A 15,854-nucleotide genomic window follows, 5' to 3' on the forward strand; every position below is an offset into this window, starting at 1 on the left:
TGAAGGCATCAAAACTATGAATTACCACATGTGGAATAATATTAACAAAAAAGTGTGAAACAACTGAAAATATGTCTTATATTCTAGGTTCTTCAAAGTAGCCACCTTTTGCTTTGATTTCTGCTTTGCACACTCTTGGCATTCTCTTGATGAGCTTCAAGAGGTAGCCACCGGAAATGGTTTTCACTTCACAGGTGAGCCCTGTCAGGTTTAATAAGTGGGATTTCTTGCCTTATAAATGGGGTTGGGACCATCAGTTGTGTTGTGCAGAAGTCTGGTGGATACACAGCTGATAGTCCTACTGAATAGACTGATAGAATTTGTATTATGACAAGAAAAAAGCAGCAAAGAAAAACGAGTGGCCATCATTACTTTAAGAAATGAAGGTCAGTCAGTCCGAAAAATTGGGAAAAGTTTGAAAATGTCCCCAAGTGCAGTGGCAAAAACCATCAAGCGCTACAAAGAAACTGGCTCACATGAGGACTGCCCCAGGAAAGGAAGACCAAGAGTCACCTCTGCTGCGGAGGATAAGTTCATCCGAGGCACCAGCCTCAGAAATCGCAGGTTACCAGTAGCTCAGATTAGAGACCAAGTCAATGCCACACAGAGTTCTAGCAGCAGACACATCTCTACAACAACTGTTAAGAGGAGACTTTGTGCAGCAGGCCTTCATGGTAAAATAGCTGCTAGGAAACCACTGCTAAGGACAGGCAACAAGCAGAAGAGACTTGTTTGGGCTAAAGAACACAAGGAATGACATTAGACCAGTGGAAATCTGTGCTTTGGTCTGATAAGTTCAAATTTGAGATCTTTTGTTCCAACCGTGAACGGATGGACTCTACATGCCTGGTTCGGTTCCCACAGTGAAGCATGGATGAGGTAGTGTGATGGTGTGGGGGTGCTTTGCTGGTGACACTGTTGGGGATTTATTCAAAATTGAAGGCATACTGAACCGGCATGGCTCCCACAGCACCTTGCAGCGGCATGCTATTCCATCCGGTTTGCGTTTAGTTGGACCATCATTTATTTTTCAACAGGACAATGACCCCAAACACACATCAAGGCTGTGTAAGGGCTATTTGACCAAGAGAGAGAGTGATGGGGTGCTACGCCAGATGACCTGGCCTCCACAGTCACCAGACCTGAACCAAATCGAGATGGTTTGGGGTGAGCTGGACCGCAGAGTGAAGGCAAAAGGGCCAACAAGTGCTAAGCCTCTCTGGGAACTCCTTCAAGACTGTTGGAAGAGCATTTCCGGTGACTACCTCTTGAAGCTCATCAAGAGAATGCCAAGAGTGTGCAAAGCAGTAATAAAAGCAAAAGGTGGCTACTTTGAAGAACATAGAATATAAGACATATTTTCATTTGTTTCACACTTTTTTGTTAATTATATAACTCCACATGTGTTAATTCATAGTTTTGATGCCTTCAGAGTGAATCTACAATTTTCATAGTCATGAAAATAAAGAAAACTCTTTGAATGAGAAGGTGTGTCCAAACTTTTGGTCTATACTGTATAACAGCAACTAAAGACAGGTAAAGCAGAGAAAAAGTTCCGGTGATATAGGACAAGCAAGACTGATAAGATGGTATTTAATATATATATATATATATATATTCTTCCACTTCCCAAATGGTTCAAAAGTCCGTAAAAATCTCCAAATTTCTAGGTAAGTATCCTAATGAAAATCTATGTATGGTGACAAATTGGAAATGCAACTGACATGAAAAAATATAGGTGAGATGACTAATAAATGCCATAATACGTATAGTAAGTAGAAGAAATACAGAACAATGTCTCCCCCTGGTGGGGTTAATAGGTATGTAGCAGAGATTTCCGTAGATCCACAGATTTTTCATAGTTCTAGTACCACAAATATGAGCGCATGGTAAGGAGAGAGATTTTTTTTGTCTGTTCCAGAACGGCTTTAGGGGTTAAATAACATGTATGGAGAAATATTCTGGGCATGCACTGTTTAAAAAAGCGGGTCCGCAGCTGAAACAAAACATTTCTTTGTCCATCTACTCAAGATGGCGGGCGCTTAAATACCAACGGATCCATCAAAAAAACGGATGCAATGGAAGACCATCCGTCACAATCCGCCACTAATGTTAGTCTATGGAGAAAAAAACGGATTCCGCCATAAAAAAAATAAATTCGTTTTTTTCAAAAATTGGCGGATTTCGACTGACGTCAAAAAACTGAAGTGTGAAAGAGGCCTAAGAAGAGAATGAGTAAGCAGAGACCAACCCAGCCCCTAAAAGTGATAATTAGGGGGCACCGCTGGTTTATGCTTCCTTGTTTATAATGCACAATGACAGTGCGCTCTCTTGCCAACTCATCACTTCTCACTAGAGCCGGGAGCGCACTCTCACTGTGACCAAGTAGAATAATGCCCAGTGCAAGATCCTACTGAGCATTTGTCGGAATTGAAAACTCACGCATGCTTAGTAGAGCTGTGACTAGCCCAGCCCCAGAAACAGACTTTACTGATTAGTTTCCAACCATGCACTGGGGATTCTCAAACAAAATGTTATGAAACAGGAAGTGGGTGAAAAAATAATAAAGTAAGTAAAGAAAGAATGAACAGTAGGGAATTTTTAATTTAAAGTATATTAGAAAAACAATTCAATTATTACACAACACAGACATTTAGGATTAAATTAACGCTAGTTTCAGACCACCCATTTAAGCAAAAAGCTGGCCCTTTACATGAGTGAGGCTAAAGTAGGGATCCCCACTATATTGACAGTGTGCAAGACTTCCTGCCTCTGAGCCGTATGTAAAAAGAAGGGAGAGCTGTAATGCTGTCTTCTTCATACTGGATGTAGCGAAACATGAATACACAATGGATTCCTTGTTATTATGTAGCAGCAGGAGGAGGAGGCTAGAATACAAAACTACAAGTTTTTTATCCAACTTTGCCATGTGTGGGCATGTATTGAATTGTATCAGAAACACCCTTTACAAGCAGCTATGTTCCCCATTGCAAATTTAAGGGTTACCCTATTACTTTTCTTTTGATGACCTATTCTATAAATAAGTCATCAATACTAGGGTTGGATTTCGACAACCAGCATCACCGCTGATCAACTGTTCTCAGTGACGACGGTAGCCAGATGTTAGCAGTTGTGGAGCAGAACAGTGTATTGGCCGTGGCCAGGTACTGCACATCCACTGCTATTCATCTGAACCGCAGCCCCCAGCGGTGGCCACAACAGTTCAGGAGCGGTGCTGCTCACCTCTGCAACTGCTAACACCTGGCTGCCATCAGCACCAAGGGCAGCTGATTGTGGGTGTTCCGGGTTTAGGACCATCATCAGACTGATATTGCTGGCCTCTCTTTAAAACTATAGAAGAAACGATGTTCTTCTCTTACAAATTAACCCCATAGATGCATCTGGATCCGCCATCATTTACACTGTATAATACATAAGGCATCTTACTACCTGTCTGATGTCGAACAATATTCTGAACATTGACAAAACCTAAGAAAAAAACCAAAAATGAGCATATACACTACCACAAGTAGATATAAATAATATAGGGTATGTAGTTATTGCTATTTTGATAAAAAAAAAACATAAAAGCCATCTCACCGTGACAAGGTGTAACCATCGGGAGGTCTGCGGTATAAAATCTTTAGTATAGGTCAGACAAAGTCAATGTGAATAAGGGCGGAGCGGGACAGTTTTGGGTTTGCTGTAATCTCTTGTACTTTGTACAAACAGGGGGCACAGCTCTCCTTTCTGAGCGAAATATTCGATCTGTGTAGCTTCCCATGGATGGGTGTCTCAGTCTGGGATTGTCCTGCTCGGCCCTTGTTCACATTGACATCATTTGACTCATGGTAAGGCTTTAATACTAGAGACAGGTTAGGAATGTCCTGATGGGTACACCTTCTCACAGTGGGATGGCATTTATGTCTTTTTTAAATCAAAATAGCATTGATAAAGTACCTTATGTTATTTACATATACTACTACCATTTACTTGCTGTACGGTATATGCTCATTTTTGTTTTTGGTTTCTGTTCAGGAAATGCATTGCCAAGAACGAAATCCGAATAAACTTACAGACTGCTGATGGGTTTTGTCCAAAGCAAATGGCTAAAATTTCATGAAAATTCACTTGCAGCAACATTAAATCATGTCAGACTTTCTGCAAGACCTGTGTGAGCAAACCCTTATAATCCACTAATAAATAATTACAACAAATCTCACTTCTCACCTTCTTGAAACGTCATACATTTCATTGCAGAACGGATTGACGATGATCTGGGGCCTCTGACCGTACGTGAATACTTTCGACATGATGCTCTGCAGCGTCCTCTCATCCTGATGATTGTCGCAGCAGAACGCTAAGAGCAGAGCCTTTAGGCAGCTTTCTACTGCGAGTGTGAGCTGGGGGTCCTTCAGTCGGATACAGGCTCCTAGGTGAAGAAAAATCAACTTGCTATTACCTTACTCTGTGCAAAAGTCTCTCCAAGAACAACAGTGATGGAATAAGGCATTACAAACCTAATGGTCCGATGGGCTTCTGCTTGAAACGTCTGTGCCTGTAAGCCTCGTCAATTCCAGCAAGCAGAGCGGGCATGTGCTGTCCAAATCTTCTCAACATGTCCGACCTACTGTCCTGGAACTCCTTTATCTGTCGTTGAAGACCATCCACTTTTTGTCTCTGATCACGCTCTGCATTACTATTGAGGGGAGAAAGACAGGAACATGTCGGACTCAGAAAGGTCATAGAATTAAACCACAAACCCCAAAATGTCAACTTAAATGAAGTTTACTGGTAAAGCCCACTACATTCCCAGACCCCACGGCAAACGTATGACCGCATGTCTCTGCTAAGGCTAGAAAAGATGTGAGACAAGTGATCGTATCAAAGGGCCAACTCAGATTTAGACCTTTACATAGATGAAGCAGGACGTACAGAAATCTGCTGCGTTCTTCCTTCTCTCTATGAAGCGCTTGCTGGAACTGGTTGATCTGCTCAGATGTTGTAACTTCTTGGTCGTGAAGTTCTTTTATTTTATCTTTCAGCCGATTTATTTCTTGCAGTCTTGCGATCTTTTCTTCCTCGGATGCGTTATCTGCACTAAAACGGACATGACAGGTGGAGGGAGGGAAAGATATTGGGGTTAGCCACTCATCTATAAAAAAAGGGACCATCCCCTCATGTACTTGGTAACCATGCATTTACTTTTTTTTTTTTTTTTTTGTCTTTTGCTGGTGATAAGACGGGATACATTACAAATCTGGCATGTGCTGGGATTGATTTTTGATTTGTTGGCCAATCGCTATTACACTTGGTTTAAAGGGGTTTCCAAGTTTATGATTAGGATTCTCCAGCGTCGGGAGTGGGCGGTCATGTGGCCGCTAGTAGGTGATATAGTGTTTCTAAAAAAGATACAGAGCTAGTAATATATTACAGGGGTACATCCTTATAAATTCCCTTTATCCCATACACTGTCGAGCAATTTTTCATTTCTGTGGTTTCATTTTTTTTCCCTCCTCTCCTTCCAAAACCATAACTTCATTTCACCCTTGATATACCAGTATGATGGCCTGTTATTTCGTGGGCCGAATTGTTTAAAAGATGTTATTTATTTTACTGTATAATGGGGAAGAAAGATTCTAAGTGGGGTGAAATGGTGAAAAATATGAAATTCTACTATTGTTTTTCTGAGTTGTGCCTTTACCGTGTTCATTGTGCAGTAAAAATCACTGATACCAGGTTACTCCGGGTCACCATCATTACGAAGATGAAAGTAATGAAAAAAATGCAGGAGTTTGTAAAATAAAATAAGAGGTTTTTGTGGTCATTTTCTTAGACCCGTAAAATTTTTATGTTTCCAATAATAGAGCTGTGTGAGCACTAGCTTTTCTGCAGGGCGAGCCGACGTTTTCATTGCTACCATTTTCAGGTCCATAAGGCTACTTTCACATTAGCGTCTTTGTGCGCTGCGCATCGAGCGCAATAGAAACACATGCAAAAACGCATCATGTGTTTTTGAATGCGTTTGCGTTTTTATGCGCATTCGTTCTCTAGGTGTCAAACCAATGTCTACACATGTTTACTCGTAAACGCATGTGTAGGCATGTCCATGTGCATGCCTGCGTTCCCATAGACTAATGCGTTATGACGCATTCCATGCGCAAGTGAACGCAGGCGATTTTTTGACGCCTTTGGTCGTCGGACCCAAAAATGCAACAGGTCGTGTCCGGCGCATCTAGACGCACACCTTGAAAAAACGCATGCGCGAGAAAACGCAGACGAACGCGTGCAAACGCAAGACCGTGCGTACGCCATGTTAAACATAGGTACGCATGACGTATTTGCACAGATGCGCAAAAAAAAGCTAATGTGAAACCAGCCTAAGATATTCTCATTACTTTCTGTTTTTCAGTTCAGTGTTTTTTTTTTTTTTTTTACTTTTAGGAGTTTGTGGGAACCAAAAAAAAAGGCAACTCTAGTGTTTTATGCTTCTCGTTACGTCACTTACCGATTGAGTTAATGTATTTTTGGACTATAAGGTGGACCTTACCATAACACACACGCCCGGTTTAAGCAGCAGAAAATAGGAAAAGCATTTTTTCCTATTAAGACTGGGCCATGTAAAGTGGAGGGGTCGATACCACTAATTTTAATGTACTAGAGTAGAAAAGAGATGTAAGAAATCTATTGTTTGTGTCTCTACAACACAGGTCTGCTACATGCACATGTAGCAGAGCTGTGTATGTCTATATATGCACATGTAGCAGAGCTGTGTATGTCTATATATGCACATGCAGCAGAGCCGTGTATGTCTATATATGCACATGTAGCAGAGCTGTGTATGTCAATATATGCACATGTAGCAGAGCTGTGTATGTCAATATATGCACATGTAGCAGAGCTGTGTATGTCTATATATGCACATGTAGCAGAGCCGTGTATGTTTATATATGCACATGTAGCAGAGCCGTGTATGTCTATATATGCACATGTAGCAGAGCCGTGTATGTCTATATATGCACATGTAGCAGAGCCTTGTATGTCTATATATGCACATGTAGCAGAGCTGTGTATGTCTATATATGCACATGTAGCAGAGCCGTGTATGTCTATATATGCACATGTAGCAGAGCTGTGTATGTCTATATATGCACATGTAGCAGAGCCGTGTATGTCTATATATGCACATGTAGCAGAGCTGTGTATGTCTATATATGCACATGTAGCAGAGCCGTGTATGTATATATATATGCACATGTCTATATATGCACATGTAGCAGAGCTGTGAATGTCTATATAAAGATACAGAGCTCTGCTAGATTAACCATAAATAAAATATATATAGAAGGGGTTAACTTCCAAAACACGTTAATGTTCTGCCCACTAGATGGTGTCATTAAACCACTACAGAAATAATTATATATATATATATATATTATATATACATACATACACTGTGTGTATATATATATATATATATATATATATATATATATATATATATATATATATATATATACACACACATACACATACATACACTGTATATATATATATATATACATATATATATATATATATATATATATATATATATATATATATACACATATACACACACACACATATATAATATATTACACACACACACACACACACACACACACACACACACACACACACATTATTATTTCCGCATAACGTTGACAATTACATTTTATTCTGAACAATAATACAAAATCCCTTAAATTTTCTCAGCGCAGGCACTCAAACTGTTTTCCATCACAATTTGCACAGCTTTGAAGTCTGTCTCTAACGCTACGACAATATTTTTGCACAAGTCTCTTTCGGTATTAATTTCTTGAAATGCATCTCTTATGTAATTTTTCAAATCACTGACACTTTCTGGTTTTTGACTATAAACTTTGTCCTTGAGCACTCCCCAAAAGGAAAAATCCATTGGGGTCAAGTCTGGTGAACGTGGCGGCCAATCAAGTGTGCCTCTTCGGCCAATCCATTTATTAGGATTATTAGGAAATGTTTCATCGAGATACTCGCGGACTACTCTTGAATAATGTGGGGGGCCCCATCTTGTTGGAAATAAAGGTCATTTGAATTAGGCTGTTGCTGTAACTGGGGAACAACTTGGTTCATTAGAATTTCGAGATACTTATCTCTTGTGACTGTTCCATAAAAAAAAAAATGGTCCAAAAACACCAAAACTTGAAATACCAAAATACCACACCAAACATTGACACCAGGCTCATTTAGTTGTTACTCTAGTGTTAAATACATGTTCTCCTTATACCAGTAAATACAATTATGTCTGTTAATATGGGCAGATAATGTGAAAGAAGCTTCATCACTCCACATAGTCTAATATATAAAGCTCAATGTGTGTGTATGTGTGTATGTCCGGGATTGGCATCTGCACCGTCGCAGCTACAGCCACAATATTTTGCACAGTCACACATCTGGACCCCGAGAGCGTCATAGGCTATGTTGTGAGGTGAAATTTTAACCCCGCGCATTCCAATTCACCAAACAATTTTGCCCCTATCTACATAATGGGGAAAAAGTGAAAGGAAAAGTGTTGGAGGCAAATTGACAGCTGCCAGATGTGAACAAGGGGGACTTAAAGAATGAGAGCGATGGCGCCAAACAGTATATACCTTACAGTTGCTAAGGTGGGGCCCTGACATGGGATACTCACCACACACGGGGATATGAACACACACACAAAATGCGCCACACACTACCACGTGCTTCACCACATATACCACCCTAAGCACACATTTCACCACACATACACCAACCTCGCCACATAAAAGTCCAAACACAAAAGTCGCCACTCAAAACTCGCCACGCTGTCCCAGAGCTGTTTAAAAGATGAAAAATTAGCTGTGATTGGCTGCTATCAGCAACAGTTTTCTTTGTAGACAGTTGTGGTAACTGAGGCCTATTATTCTTATCATTTCTATGGTGTTATCGTCCTTCTGTAAAGCTGGAAATAATACAATTTATTACCGTGCCAACCAGACCACCCTCTGACACAGACTGCAGGGAGAGCCCAGTATCACACAGGATAGGGTTAGATACACGGATCAGCAGGCAGTATCACACAGGATAGGATTAGATACACAGCTCAGCAAGCAGTATCACACAGGATAGGATTAGATACACAGCTCAGCAGTCAGTATCACAGGATAGGATTAGATACATAGCTGAGCAGTCAGTAACACGGTAGGATTAGATACACAGCTTAGCAGAAAGTATCACACAGGAGAGGATTAGGTACACAGCTCAGCAGACATTATCACACGGGATAGGGTTAGATACACAGCTCAGAAACAGGATGTGCCAAAGGAGAGGACATTTTTTAATTCCAAGAATTCCACTTATTCCATCTGATTTGCTTTTTGATTTTAAACACCTCCAGTTTCCAGTTCAACTGCTATTTGCAATGTCCATTAACAATGCTCAGGGACAGTCCTTGGAAGTAGTAGGGATCGATTTGCAAGCTTCATGCTTTTCTCATGGTCAACTTTACATGGCCTGTTCAAGAGTTGGAACTGCCAAAAATCTGTTCATCTTTGCACCGAAAGGAAAAACCAAAAATGTTTTTTATCAAAAGGCTCTTGAAGGAGTTGAAAATAAAATACTATCAATACCTGGGTAATCGTTTAGTTAATTTGCGTTGGAAATCTGTAGTGTTGAATATACGATGTGAAATGTTTTTATGTGCAATATAATCATTATAATTTGTACTAACTAACCTCAGCTTTTCTAGTGTATCTCCCTAGTGTGGCAGCGAGCGCTGTGAACCTTTGCTTAGCAATCTCTAGGGCTTCAGGTCTTTGTACTTGTCCAGCTTGGTCTTATTCTTGATCTTTACACCTTTCTGTATTTCTGTTAGTTGGTTGACTTCCCTTTGTGTCAGGGAAATCGATTAATATTTAGGGGTTGCACACTTTGAACACTTATCGACATCACACTAATGTTTATGTTGTGTTTCTATTATGTTTTGCAGGTAGTTAAACTGAAAATGAGTACTAGAAAGGGAATTTGGTTACTTGAAAAGGTGCCTGGTGGTGAATTTTTGGGAGCTCGACTCCCTTCCAAGGAACAAGTGCTTTTAGTTTTTATTTACCATCACAAGGAAATGAAAGAAACACTCGTGTGCTGCTAAATCCACAAGTATTAAACTACAGGAAGTGTGAAAGAAAGCAAGTATCCCTGTCATGACAGAGGAGAATATCTGAACTCGTATACAGAAGTTATACAAGGAATATCAACATCTGGGTAAAGAGAAATCAAAAAACACTGACAAAGCAAATATGAAGCGGCAGATTTGGAAAGCTGATCTTGTTGAGCTATTTGATATTGCCAGGCAAAATGTGATGTCCATGAATAGCGTACTAGAAGACAATAAAGCATTCCTTATGTCACAAAGAGAGGATCGTATGAGTTCATCAATGAGTGGTGTAGATAAGGTTCTTTCCTCACAAATTAAAAAGAAAATAAATACAGAAAAAAAGGAGGCCTACAAGATGAAACACTATAAAGAAATTGCCAAAATGAACAAGACAGTTAGAGTGGAACACTCAGTCTCATCTCCATCATCATTAATTCACGAAGAGGACGAATTTTCTGCACCACCAGTGAAAAAAAATCTTGTGCAGGTCGTAGATTAAAACCTCTTGATCACACACTCACGGCTACATGGGATCGAGAACAACTCTCCATTCAACAAGCAAGTACTTCATTTATTGCAACTGCAAAAAGCCTTGGTCACGATGTTTCATGCATTTCCATATCTCCATCACCCGTTTTCCGAGCTCGGGCGATTAACAGAAGACAAATGGCTGAGAACATGGAAAAGTCACTGTTTGAAAATTGTCCTCATTTAGTCTTACATTGGGATAGTAAATTGTTGCCCTCGGTTGCCTGTGGGAGTGTCAAAACTCGAGAAGATAGAGTTGCTGTTCTTGTAACTGGAAAACATTTTGAGCATTTGCTTGGCATACCTATTGCCCAGAAAGGTACTGGTGAGCTAATGGCTGAAGTTTTTATTCAGGCGGTAGACCGATTCACGCTACGTGACCGTATCATTGGTATATCTTTCGATACAACTGCATCTAATACAGGAATGATCCAAGGAGCATGTATCAGAATTGAAACTGAATTTGGGCAACCTTTGTTGTGGTTGGCTTGCCGCCACCACACCCACGAATTTTGAAAAGGAGTGTTTGGTAACTGTTGTAACATACCATCAAGTGGTCCTGACAACCAGATTTTCCGAAAGTTCCAAAATCAGTGGAATTCAGTTGATAAGAAGTCCTATTCCACGATGTTAGATGAAGAAAATCCCATTCAAGGTTTTCTAGAAGAACAACGTATGAAAATTGTGGACTACCTCAACAATGTCTTGAAAGATGGCAGTCATCCAAGAGAAGATTACAAAGAGCTATTACAACTAAAACTTCTATATCTTGGAGGTTGGGATGAAAACCATTTCGAATTTAGGGTTCCAGGGGCTCTGACTGAAGCAAGGTGGATGGCATAGGCCATGTGTACTCAAAATTGTGCTATTCACTAAACAATTGCATATTTCTAATACCGAATTGAAAGGAATAAGAAAAGTAGCACGTTTTGTCTGTCTAATATATGTCCGCTTTTGGCACAAGGAAGTTGTAAGTCGATGGGCTCCAAAGAATGATTTGGAGATGCTACAGCTTTTGCAATATTATCCAGATAAAGATGTCAGAGAACGTGCCCTCACAGTGGCTAAGAGACACATTTGGTATCTGTCAGAAACTAACATAGGATTGGCGTTTTTGGATGAACGTATCGGTCAGGCTGAGAAGGATAAGAGGTTTGAAAATTTAAGAATGAAACCTGCAAAGAAAAAGAAACAAACGGTTGGAAGGTAAAAACCTAGTTTTTGAAGGAAAAGACCTCTGCGATTTTGTTACAAGTAAAACAAAGTCATTCTTTGAATTGTTTGGGATCCACGACGTAGAAGAATATTGCAGTGATACACTAAGAAGCTCCATCAATGCTCTTAAGGTGGCATTGCTCTGATAAAGTAGTTTAATAATTCATAGATGAACAACAGAAACAGTTCTTGTTAAGAGTTGTCAAGTATCATAGAAAAGCCATCACCAAGCGAACAAAAGAAGAAGTTGCATCTTTCACAGCACATTAGTGTAAATCATTTAATACGTATGATACTGCCTATCAATGTTACTGTCTATTGTCACTATTATTTTAAGTTTTTAATTGTTTGAATTTCTAATAAAAAATACTTAACACTGAAAATCTGTTTTTTGCGTACTTTTATTAAACTGATAAAAGTGTGCAACCTCTAAATATTGTTCGATCGTCTTGAAATTTCGGGGAGTTAGCAAAGTCAACAAAAAATAGAATTAGATTTACCGGTAATTCGGTTTCTAGGAACCTTCCACCACAGCTATATCGGAGGATGTCTTCCTCGCCCTAATAGGGGACAGGAACAGGAAGAGGTTAAATACCCCTCCCCTTCCTGCAACCTCCAGTGTTTTCCTGGACAACAGTATCAATAGTTACCACCAAAGTGCAGGAATCATCCAATAGGAATATCAGATAGGGAGGGAAATTAGTGCCGTCGTGGAAGGTTCCTAGAAACCGAATTACCGGTAAGTCTAATTCTATTTTCAATAGTCACCTTCCACGACAGCTACATCGGAGTAATACCAACAGCTAATTTCTCTAGGGGGGGGAATCACGGCCTGCAGCACTCGTCTGCCAAATGTTAAATCCCCATTGAAATTTAGCCTGTAACGCCTGGTGAACGTGCGGATGGACGACCAGGGGCGGTTCTGAATATCCGCTCTGACGAAGCATTCCCCTTTTTTGCTCATGATGTTGCTATTGCATGGATAGAATGTGCCCTCAGTGAGGCGGGTGGAGCCAGCTTCTGTGATGCGTAAGTCAGGCAGATAGATTGCGTGATCCAATTCGCAATCTTGTTCTTTGACGTCTTCCTGCCTTTTTCCGCCCTGAGAACTGGATGAATAAATTCTGGTGAATCCGCTAGGCTTCACTCTATTGTCGGTAGACAGGACCACTCTGCAAATGTCGAGAGTGTGGAGGGTCTCTTCCTTAGGGTTGGAAGAGCTTGGGCCGAATGAGGACAGTACAATGTCATGATCCCTATGAAATTTTGAGTAGAAAGGCGTGATCTAATTTCAAGATAATATCTGTAATGATTGCAAGGTAAGCTTCTTGAATTGACAGGGCCTGCAATTCTCCTATACGGCTAGCCGCAGTAATTGCGACTAAGAGGACGGTTAAAGGGTTAGGTTTCCGTGGTCAAGGAATCTAGAGGCTCAAATGGATCTTAGGTTTGAGCACGATGTTGAGATCTCAAGGAGGCCCCTGACTGCGGAGTATAGGACGAATCCCGGCTGCCGAAGCCATAAACCGTAGGATCCAGCGGTGGCTGGCCAGGTCAAGATCAAAAAAGGTGCCAAGAGCGGATATTTATACCTTTAGTGTGCTGGGGATAAGGCTCTGTTCCAGACCTTTGGTAAACGTCTAGGGTCTGTGCTGCACTGAGATGGAAGGGATCAGGGGTGCCTGGAGAGCACCAGGGCGTAAACCTTTCCCAGACCTTGGCATAGATGGCCTTGGTTATTGGTTTTTGGCTTTCCTGAAGGGTTTGGATTACCCTATCCGAGAGCCTTTTGGCTCTTAGGAATTTGGCCTCAATAACCATGCTGCCAGGTTCCCTTTGCCTACATCCGGGTGTAGCAGAGGACCTTGGTGAAGGTCGCCCTTTTTGGGGTAGAAGCCAGGACCTTCCTGGGCCATGGCAGGTAGGGCACTGTACCACTTCCTCCGGGCCACAGCGGGGCGATTAGTATTGTGGGAATTCGGTCCGTCTGGATTTCCTGAGATTTTTTATTTTTTTTTGCCTGCATCAGTATGGGTGGGCAGGTATATGCGAGGTTGGAATCCCACCATTGGGTGAAGGGCACCTATTCCTTGCACTTCATCCATGTGGTTGAGGGGGACGAATACCCGTCTTCGCAGGAACCTTACACACTCTGAAAAACTGGCATTAGATAATCTCTCTAAGAATAATGCTATTACGATAAAATCTGCCGATAAAGGCGGTGCGGTAGTAGTTATGGATACAGATAAATATAGGATGGAGATTCTTGGTCAGCACTCTGACACTGCTGTGTATGTTAGATTAACCAGTGATCCTACATCTCGCTTTTTGAGTGAATTGCGGCTTTTGGTTGATGAGTCCTTATCTAATGGACTCATTGATCAAAAGTTATCAGAATATTTGGTGGTTGATGCCCTTCAGACGCCGATACTATATACGTTACCAAAAATACATAAAAATTTAGAGAACCCACCCGGGCGTCCTATAGTATCCGGGAGGGGGTCACTATGCAGTAAGGTTTCTATCTTTCTTGACAAAGTATTACGGCGTTTTGCTACCTCAGCACGGTCTTATATTATAGACACGAATGATTTTTTGCAGAAAATTAGTGACATTAAGGTTACTCCTCATATGGTGCTAGCATCATTTGATGTGGTTTCTTTATATACGTTCATTGAGCATGATAGAGGTTTGGAGGCCATCGATGTGGTGCTGACAGGCTCGGACATGGCCCCGGAGTGTGCGCAGCTGGTCCTAGCACTGTTAGGTTTCATCCTCAGGAGAAATTTCTCTTTGGGGATGATTACCTACAGTTGCGGGGTACCGCCATGGGGTCCAATGTAGCCCCAACTTATGCAAACATCTATATGGTGGTATTCGAGGACCAGCATGTGTACAATTCCATCTACTGGGGCCATGTCCGGGCCTGGTGGCGCTACATCGATGATATCTTTTGTATCTGGGATGGGAGTCTGGAGGATCTTCTGAATATTCAAAATGAATTGAATAGTGTATTCTCTGAGCTGAAGTTTACATTGACCCACTCCTTTGATCAGGTCCAATTTTTGGTTTATAAGAAAGGTGAGTCTCTGTATACTGATCTTTTTGTAAAAGAGACAGACAGGAATAGTCTTCTGGTGTATGACAGTAATCACCCAAGACGGATGGTGGAGTCACTTCCATGGAGCCAGATGTTGCGTGTACGGAGGATTGTGAAGGAGGATGACAAATTAGATTTAAGATTGGATCAGATGTGTACAAAATTTGTTAATAGGGGCTATCCGATGGATAGGGTTAATTCCTATAAGGTTAAGGCTCTAAAACTATCGGTGGAGGATTCTAGCCGTAAACGAACTAAAGGGTCTACGAGACGTGTTCCTTTTGTCTCAACATTTTGCCCGGTTAGTGGCAGGATTGGAGGCATCTTGAACAAACATTGAAGCCTTTTACAGAAGGGTCTGCCACATATATCAGAATTTGTGGATAGGCCATTGCCTTCATATAGACGTGGACACAATCTTAAAGATAGATTGGTAAGGTCAGATATTGGTTCATCTAAAGTGTGTACACAAAGGACATTATGTTCTCCCAAAATGGGCAATTTCCCATGTTTGGGATGTGCCTGTTGTGGCAACATGTTGAAGGGGGATAGTTTTAATCACCCTCGAACTGAAAAAAAATTTTGATAAAAGGAAAGATATACGTGCTCATCGAGTTTTGTGATTTATTTGATTTTGTGCCCGTGTGGGCTAATGTATATAGGAGAGACCACCATGGAGATTAGGGCTCGAATTAGTAAACATAAGAGTACAGTTAGGAACAAACTTGTGGCGTTGCCGATTCCGAAGCATTTCTTGGAGTGTAGACACTCAGTGAATCAATTACGATTTAGAGAAATAGATGGGGTTCCTGTATT

General features: G+C 41.0%; 1 protein-coding gene across 2 annotated transcripts in view; it reads right to left on the reverse strand.

The window, feature by feature from the left end:
* The window catches only part of SMC6 (structural maintenance of chromosomes 6), a 165,164-nt gene that overhangs the window by 74,503 nt on the left and 74,807 nt on the right, over positions 1-15,854 (reverse strand). For both annotated transcript variants that reach the window (XM_073568268.1, XM_073568269.1), the window contains exons 13-15: positions 4,936-5,100; positions 4,521-4,699; positions 4,231-4,432 (exon numbers count right to left, since the gene is read on the reverse strand). In XM_073568268.1, coding sequence (XP_073424369.1) covers positions 4,231-4,432; positions 4,521-4,699; positions 4,936-5,100 — 546 coding nt within the window. The remainder of the gene's footprint in view (positions 1-4,230; positions 4,433-4,520; positions 4,700-4,935; positions 5,101-15,854) is intronic.

The sequence above is a fragment of the Dendrobates tinctorius genome, unplaced genomic scaffold (assembly GCF_039654945.1).
Source record: "Dendrobates tinctorius isolate UK_male_01 unplaced genomic scaffold, ASM3965494v1 ptg000021l, whole genome shotgun sequence".
Taxonomy (NCBI): Eukaryota; Metazoa; Chordata; class Amphibia; order Anura; family Dendrobatidae; genus Dendrobates; species Dendrobates tinctorius.